Below are 8722 nucleotides of genomic sequence, written 5' to 3' on the forward strand. Positions count from 1 at the left end.
TCCCAAAGTGCTGGGATTACAGGACTGAGCCACCATGCCTGGCTCCATTGAGTTTTTATTTCACATTTATAAGTTATATTTTGTTATTTTTTAAATGTTTTTATAGTTTCCTGTCTCATGCTGATATGTTCAAGTCTGTCTTTTATTTTTTAAGTAGAATAATCATATTAATTTTATAATTTGTGTTTGATAATTTTTAAATCTATAGTGGCATGTCTCTGTTATGCTGGTTCTTGCTCATGCCTTTTCTTGCAGATTTAATTGTTTCTACTGTGAGATGTTCATTTTCTCTGGAAGTTTATTTGTGGAAGTTCCTTGATGCCTGAAATAAAGTGAGTTTCCTCCAGATACCATCTGATTGCTTAAGGTTTTCTGGAACTCAAATAAGAGCCAGCTTGTGGTTCCAAATCCTTAGTAGGTTATTTTCCCCCACTAAAGTGTCTAAGACATTCAATGTTACTTGCAGTCCCCAAAGGCAGGGAGATAATAATTATTTGTAGATCATTATTACATTAATGGCATAGTTCTGGCAATGGTAAACTACTGTTGGCAGGCAAGCGATATCTGGTCTACCACCTGTTTGGTAAATATAGTCTCACTGGAGCCACACCCACTTGCTTATGTATTATTGTCTGTGGCCTCCTTTTGCACTACAACAGCAGAGTAGGTATAATAGGAACTACATAGCTGGAAAAGCCTGAAATATCTACTGTCTGACTCTTCCCAGAAAAAGTTTAGTAACCTCTGGCTTAGTCCACCAGGGTACCAGCTTTGTGGGGTGATCTCCCCAAATCAAGCTCTGTCTCTGGTCTCCTAAATTTTATGAGTCAGTGAATACCAAAATTGATGTCCACCATATTTGGCTAATGCTATTAGTGTAAAAAGAGCTATCACAGGGGCAGTGCTCTGCTTAACTCTCTGGTTTCCTCACTTCATTCAGTACCTGTTGTGAAAATGCTTTTTTGTTAAGATCATATTCTTTCTTAAGGATTGATTTTTTTAATTTGATATTTTATGCAGGAGTATTCTCATTTACAGCAAAAGATTAATCCAGGTATTTATCCTGCCATATTATTAGAAATTGAAGGTTGAGTGGGTCGGGGAGAGGTTCCAGACCCGCACGCCGCGCACACAGAGCTCTCAGCGCCGCTCCCAGCCACAGCCTCCCGCGCCTCGCTCAGCTCCAACATGGCAAAAGTCTCCAGCCCTACAGAAACTGAGCAGTGCATCGAGTCCCTGATTGCTGTTTTCCAGAAGTATGCCGGAAAGGATGGTTATAACTACACTCTCTCCAAGACGGAGTTCCTAAGCTTCATGAATACAGAACTGGCTGCCTTCACAAAGAACCCGGACCCCGGTGTCCTTGACCGCATGATGAAGAGACTGGATACCAACAGTGATGGACAGCTAGATTTCTCAGAATTTCTGAATCTGATTGGTGGCCTAGCTATGGCTTGCCATGACTCCTTCCTCAAGGCTGTCCCTTCCCAGAAGCGGATCTGAGGACCCCCTGGGCCTGGCCTTCAAACGCATCCCCTTTCCTTCCAGCCTTTCTGTCAACATCTCCATAGCCCACACATCCCCTGAGCCCAGCATACCAACCACCTCATGCAGGCCCCACCTGCCAATAGCAATAAAACAATGTCACTTTAAAAAAAAAAAAAAAAAAAGAAATTGAAGGTTGAATATGTTTTCAAGAATTTTAAAATATGGCCAGGTGTGGTGGCTCACACCTGTAATCCCAGGACTTTGGGAGGCTGAGGTGGGTGGATCACTTGAACTCAGGCATTCGAGACCTGGCCAACATGGTGAAACCCCGTCTCTACTAAAAATACAAAAATTAGCTGGGAATGGTGGTATGCACTTGTAATCCCAGCTACTTGGGAGGCTGAGGCAGGAGAATCTCTTGAACCTGGGAGGTGGAGGTTGCAGTGAGCAGAGATCACACCACTGCACTCCAGCCTGGGTGACAGAACAAGATTCTGTCTCAAAAAATAAAATAAAATAAAACAAAATAGTAATGTTCTTTTAATTTGACTCCATTTAACCAATCCACCAAATTAACTGATACAAAACATACTGATACCCCAGGCATACTAAACACTCTCAACTAGTAAACTACTATCTAGTATGTCTATGTACTTCTGCTCATTAGTTGCTACGTATCAAGAATTAGTCATATTTGTACCCAAATATATTTATGTAATTATATGTATTATTATTATATATAATTAAAGATAATATAAGTCGCTGAATACCAGTGTGAAAGAAATGTTTGGTAAAGGTAAACACTACATTTAACAATAAGATTTGAGGCACAGGAAGATATGAATATACAGAATGTATCAACTGACTTGGTAGTGTTTTATTTCTTTTGCTGAGTGGTAGATGCACTGATGTTTGTTACGTTATTATATATATTTTAGCAATAGGATCTTCCTTTGTGCGCAGGCTGGAGTGCAGTGGTACAACCATAGCTCACTGCAACCTTGAACTCAAGCAATCCTCCTGTGTCAGCCTCGCAAAGCTAGGGCTATAGGCACAATGGAGACAGGTCTCACTATGTTGCCTCTGGCTGATTTCAAACTCCTGGCCTCAAGAGACCCTCCTACATCAGCCTCCCAACATTACATTATTTTGAATCTCTTTTCTCTATCAAGTATTTCATAATTAATGTTAAAAATAATTGTTTCTATGAAAAGTAAGTTAATCCCTGGGATGACATTAAAGGCAAGTTGTTTAAAAATTGTCCTTCTAGGTTTGAAAAAGGGATAAAAATGGGCTGGGCGTGGTGGCTCACACCTGCAATTGCTTGAGCCTAGGAGTTTGAGACCAGCCTGAGCAACAGAGTGACACCCCATCTCTACAAATAGTAATTTTTAAAAAATTAGCCGGGTGTGGTGCCGTGCACCTATAGTTCCAGCTACCCAGAAGGATGAGGTGGGAGGATCACCTGAGCCTGGGAATTCGAGGCTGCAGTGAACCATGATTACGCCACTGCACTTCAGCCTGGTGAAACTGTTTCCAAAAATAAAATAAATAGTCATAAAATTTAGTAAGGTTTCATAACCAGACTGCTTCATGAACACTTCTAAATTTCTTGTAGTACTTAAAGCAATCTAAATGATCATTATTGACGTGCTTTCAGAAAGACACTGCCTGTTGTCCCAGGTACTTGCCAGGCTGAGGCAGGAGGACCACTTCAGTCCAGGAGTTCGAGATTGTAGTGTGCTAAGACCATGCCTATAAATTGCCACTCCAGGCCGGGTGCAGTGGCTCACACCTGTAATCACAGCACTTTGGGAGGCCAAGGCAGGCGGGTCACCTGAGGTCAGGAGTTCAAGACCAGCCTGGCCAACATGGTGAAACTCTGTCTCTGCTAAAAATACAAAAATTAGCCAGGCATGGTGGCGCACACCTATAGTCCCAGCTACTTGGGAGGCTGAGGCAGGAGAATCTTTTGAATCTGGGAAGTGGAGGTTGTGGTGAGCTGAGGTTGCAGCAAGCTGCGGTTGTGATGAGCTGAGATTGTACCACAGCACTCCAGCCTGGGCAACAGATCAAGACTCTGTCTCAAAAACAAATAAATAAATAAATGATTAGTCACTCCAGTCTGGGCAACATGGAGAGGACAGGAAAGGAAAGGAAGGAGGGCTGGGGAGGGGAGGGGAGTGGAGGGGAGAGGATCAGAGGGGGAAAGGGGAAGAGGAGGAAAGGAGGAATGAAATGAAGGGAGAAGGGAAAGGGGGAAGGAAAGGGAAAGAGAAAGGAAAAAGGAAGGGAAGGGGAAGATGGAAGGGAACGGGGGAAGGGATGGGAAGGCACTGCAAAACTCTAATCAGCTGAGCCGTATTCAAAGGACTTGCCCTACAATCGGAAAATCAGTAAATGAACTTACATCTATCTACATGTGTATGTTTTGGGTCAATATAAAATGTTTATCATAGCTCTTTCTAAGAAGCATGTTTAAATTAGGTAACTGCCTTCAATCTCGATCGTGTTAGATAAGAGGGCTTCTAGTAGACAGTATCGCATTACCAAAGAGTGCACCATATACTTTAGTGTATGATAAAATAATTATGTTTCCTAATTATCTGAGGCTTCTTAGTTGGTCAACAGATGATAATGCCAGTGAGGCCAAGTTCTAAATTTCTTATGTTCTATGGCCTCATGCTATGCCTTGAAACTTGGTTCACTATAAAGACAGAAAGAAAACTAAAGAATATGGATAAATGTATTAATAAATATTACAAAAACTCTTCAAGATTGTATATTCTTGACAGAATATATAAGACAAGCTTAAAAGCATTTATACATCAGTTATGTAAAAAAAAAAGCTTAGAAAACCTACATAAAGTTATTAATAGAAGAGATTCAATTTTTCTTTATACTTTTTTACTGTTTTCCAAATACGCTCCAATTATACTGAAATGTTCTTTTAAAAAAAATTAAATTTTTAAATTATATATGGCCCGGCTGGGCACAGTAGTTCATACCTGTAATTCCAGCACTTTGGAAGGTTGAGGCAGGTGGATCACCCGAAGTCAGGAGTTCCGAGTCCAGCCTGGCCAACATATAGTGAAACCCCATCTCTACTAAAAATACAAAAATCAGCCAGGTGTGGTGGCGCATGCCTGTAATCCCAGCTACCCGGGAGAATGAGGCAAGAAAATTGCTTGAACCTGCGCAGCGGAGGTTGCAGTGAGCTGAGATAGTGCCACTACACTCCAGCCTGGGCGACAGAGCGAGACTCCATCTCAAAATAAGTAAATAAATAAAAATAAACTATATGGCCCAATCACCTGAGGTCAGGAGTTCAAGACCAGCCTGGCCAACATGGCAAAACCCCGTCTCTACTAAAAATACAAAAATCAGCCAGGCGTGGTGGCACATGCCTGTAATCCCAGCTACACAGGAGACTGAGGCAGGAGAATCGCTTGAAGCTGGAAGGTGGAAGTTGCAGTGAGCCGAGATCGCACCACTGTACTCCAATCTGAGTGACAGAGTGAGACTCTCTCAAAAAACAAAAAAAATTAACTAAATTAAATTATATGGCCCAATGGCATAGTGCTATTTTTAATTTTATATTTATTGATATCAGTTTGGTAAAATTTATTACTTTTTAAAAAGCTTTGAAAATAACTTTATAAAACTAAAATTAACCTTTTCCAGCGGTAATCTTTGAAGTACTAAAGAAAAGACTGCCATGCTGAAGATCCATCATTTCTCCCTTCAGCTTGTCCGATGCGACATCAACAAGGGCAAGTTCATCAGCCAAATCCTAAAACACATGAAAGTTCTGAATAAAATGTTCCTACTTAAGTTTTAGGAGAATAAGAAGAATTTTCACGTGGCTACTTGATAATTAAAGGACTCTCATATTTTAATAGGAAAAATGATATAAAAACAGTTTTTCAATGAGCCTGGGTGACTGAAAGTCAAGGTAAGTAAACGTTAGGATGTAGCAGAAATTATTGTTTGACTCACATAATTGTCAGAACTTTTCAGAGTTGGGTTTTTTTTAATTTTTTCATTCAGATAACAATTTGAAACCAAGGAAAATAAAATCATTTCAAAGGCTTTTATTATATTTAGCCTTTATTTTTGTGTTTTTTGTTTTGTTTTGTTTGAGATGGAGTCTCTCACTCTGTCACCCAGGCTGGAGTACAGTGGCACAATCTCGGGCACTGCAACCTCTGTCTCCCAGGTTCAAGCGATTGTCGTGCTTCAGCCTCCTGAGTAGCTGGGATTACGGGTGACTGCCACCACGTCCGGCTAAGTTTTGTATTTTTAGTAGAGACAGGGTTTCACCATATTGGTCAGGCTGGTCTCAAACTCCTGACCTCAAGTGATCTGCCCACCTCAGCCTCACAAAGTCCTGGGATTACAGGCCTGAGCCACTGTGCCTGGCCAGGATTTTATTATATTTAACCTTAAGCCTAATTTCTGAGTTGGCTGAAGCTGCTTTTAGTATGCATTGTTATGGCCCAAACAGGAAGGTAACTACCTCTGATGAACACTTATTGTTTTCATCTGTCTAGCGTCCCTTTTTCTGGTAATAGAATTCCTCTTTTCCATGGGAACCCATTCCATGTGTTTCAGTGCAGTACAACTAACATCGGTCTTCCAAGCTTGGGGTAGATGGGCATAAAACCAGACCTAGCCAATTGTTCCATCCTTTCCTTCTGGTCACAGAAATCAGTTCACAAGTGGACATATGGCCCAGGTATAAGAAACAAGCATGTCTATGAAGTTTGAAATGGAAGATGGAAGATTACATCTCACTTTTCTTTGGAATCATAAGCTCTAAGAATAACACACAAATCTAAGAACATTAGTAAGGACTGTAGAGTTGGAGAAAAAACAAGAATCTAAGAACAACTGTACAGCCATCTTTACTATCACATAGAAAGACTCCAAGAATTAAGCCAACAGAGAAAATCTAAACCAAGATATGCAAAGACTATGTCTTGATATGTCTGAACTTCAGAATCCAGTAGTACCTGAGGCTAGTTTTGCCCTATTTCCAGTTACATGAACAATACATTGTCTTTTTCTGCTTACCCTAATTTAAATTGGGTTTTTGTCACATGCGACAGAGTACAGAACTATATAGAAGGAGTGTATTCATTCAGATTTCAGTGGCCAGATTCCAAAGGCGTAAGGGAAAGAGGTAAAAGTCCCTGGCCGGGCGCAGTGGCTCGCACCTGTAATCCCAGCACTTTGGGAGGCCAAGGCGGGTGGATCACCTGAGGTAGGGTGTTCGAGATCAGCCTGGCCAACGTGGGGAAACCCCATCTCTACTAAAAATACAAATATCAGCCGGGCGTGGTCGCGGGCGCCTGTAATCCCAGCTATTTGGGAGGCTGAGTAACGAGAATCGCTTGAACCCGGGAGGCAGATGTTATAGTGAGCCGAGATCATGCCACTGCACTCCTACCTGGGCGACAAGAGCGAGACTCCATCTCAAAAAAAAAAAAAAAAAAAAAGTCCCTACTACGGGCAGGTGCAAGGGCTCATGCCTGTAATCCCAGCACTTTGCGAGGCCAAGGTAGGTAGATCACAAGGTCAGGAGATTGAGACCATCCTGGCTAACACAGTGAAACCCCGTCTCTACTAAAAATAGAAAAAATTAGCCAGGCATGGTAGAGGGAGCCTATAATTCCAGCTACTTGGCAGGCTGAGGCAGCGAATTGCTTGAACCAGGGAGGCAGAAGTTGCAGTGAGCAGAGATTGTGCCACTGCACTCCAACCTGGCAACAGAGCAAGAGCAAAAAAAGATGGGAACAATAAACACTGGGGACCCCAAAAGCAGAGCGGGAGGAGGGCATAAGGGTTTAAAAAAATACCTATTGGCAGCCAGGTGTGGTGGCTCATGACTGTAATCCCAGTACTTTGGGAGACCAAGGCAGATCACTTGAGGTCAGGAGTTCGAAACCAGCCTGGCCAACGTGGTGAAACCCCATCTCTACTAAAAATACAAAAAATTAGCCAAGCGTGGTGGTGCAAACCTGTGGCCCCAGCTACTGAAGAGGCTGAGGCAGGAGAATCGCTTGAGCCCGGAAGGTGGAGGTTGCAGTGGGCCAAGATCCCACCACTGCACTCCAGCCTGGGCAACACACAAATCCTGTCTCAGAAAAAGAAAAAGTCAGAAAAAGAAAGGAAAAGAAGAAGTTAAAAAAAAAAAAAAAAACGGAAAAGAGAGAGAGAGAGGGAAAAGTCAGGGGACACATAATTGCTTTCAAGGGATTAACCTGGCAACCCTGAATACATCGACATATACAAGCCTCTGAAGTGCTCACTTGATTTTGATTTTCAGCCACAGGATGGGCTTCTCACTCACCTTCAGTAAGATACTAATAGCACAGGCCATGCCTACGGCACCAGTTCCAACAATAGTAATTTTACACTGGGAGTTTTTATCATCCTCAATTAGCTTCTCAATTAGCTGCTCCTTGACAGTTGACATTTGGAGAACCTGATAGGGATAATGCAATTTCATTGGATTAACCACACTGAACATCTAAAGAACTACCTCTTAAGTTTGCAGAATGTTGGAGCCCGGGATAGGGGGAAGCCAAGGAAATAATTTCCCGGTCAAACGGTGCGGGGAGGGTAAAGCAAGGCCCAGTTTACCAGGCAATGGGACGGCTTGGGCACGAGCCGGCTTTTGGATTTCCCCCTGCCCCCAGCCACCACTTTCACCCCAGCATCACACGCTCACAAATGCTTTGCTTGGCGCTATCAGTACAGATGACCCAAAAGGGCAAAGCACCACCTTTGAAGGAAGGCACAGAAGTAACAACAGAAAAATACACCAACGACAGTTGAGGCTCGAGGCCGGGTGACAGTTACCCTCCCTGGGTCTTGAGACACGCACGTTCCCACGCACAGCTCTTGTGCGTCAGCACGCAAGCTCCGCCCCCCGCCGACCCAGGCGCAGGCATACGGATGTCTTCCCTGCCCTGGAGAGCTGAGTGGGTGGCAGAGGTTCAGACCACCGAAATGTTGGTGCGAAGAATTCTAGCCTGGCCCAAAGAGTGTGCAAGACGGGGATATCCATGCATTATTTGCAGGATTTTAAAAAATTATTAACTTCTGTAACTTCAGGACTGAGTGCTGAAATAGAATTTCTCTTGAGAGAACAGAGGGTAGTAATGAAATGCAAAGATGCGAAGGATCCTTTCAATTTACAGCAAGAAATTGTTAATATTTATAACTC

General features: G+C 42.7%; 2 protein-coding genes across 3 annotated transcripts in view; one reads left to right on the top strand and one right to left on the bottom strand.

The window, feature by feature from the left end:
• The window catches only part of LDHC (lactate dehydrogenase C), a 48664-nt gene extending 40249 nt beyond the window's left edge, over positions 1-8415 (bottom strand). Inside the window, exons 1-3 of one of the 2 annotated variants that reach the window (XM_050755456.1) lie at positions 8279-8415; positions 7844-7978; positions 5164-5281 (exon numbers count right to left, since the gene is read on the bottom strand). In XM_050755456.1, the coding sequence (XP_050611413.1) occupies positions 5164-5281; positions 7844-7969 (244 nt within the window). In that variant the 5' untranslated portion in view covers positions 7970-7978; positions 8279-8415. Of the gene's footprint in view, positions 1-5163; positions 5282-7843; positions 7979-8224 lie in introns of both variants that reach the window. The other variant, XM_050755455.1, reaches the window with a different exon arrangement.
• LOC126934710 (protein S100-A11-like) lies at positions 1061-1645 on the top strand. Its single transcript, XM_050755499.1, has one exon. The coding sequence runs from the start codon at positions 1189-1191 to the stop codon at positions 1501-1503; it is 315 nt and encodes a 104-aa protein (XP_050611456.1). The 5' UTR covers positions 1061-1188; the 3' UTR covers positions 1504-1645.
• Positions 8416-8722: the final 307 nt, after the last annotated feature.

This window comes from Macaca thibetana, chromosome 14, assembly GCF_024542745.1.
Source record: "Macaca thibetana thibetana isolate TM-01 chromosome 14, ASM2454274v1, whole genome shotgun sequence".
NCBI classification, from domain to species: Eukaryota; Metazoa; Chordata; class Mammalia; order Primates; family Cercopithecidae; genus Macaca; species Macaca thibetana.

Coding starts and splice junctions, on each gene's coding strand:
- LOC126934710 (XM_050755499.1), top strand. CDS start 1,189: ATGGCAAAAGTCTCCAGCCCTACAGAAACTGAGCAGTGCATCGAGTCC.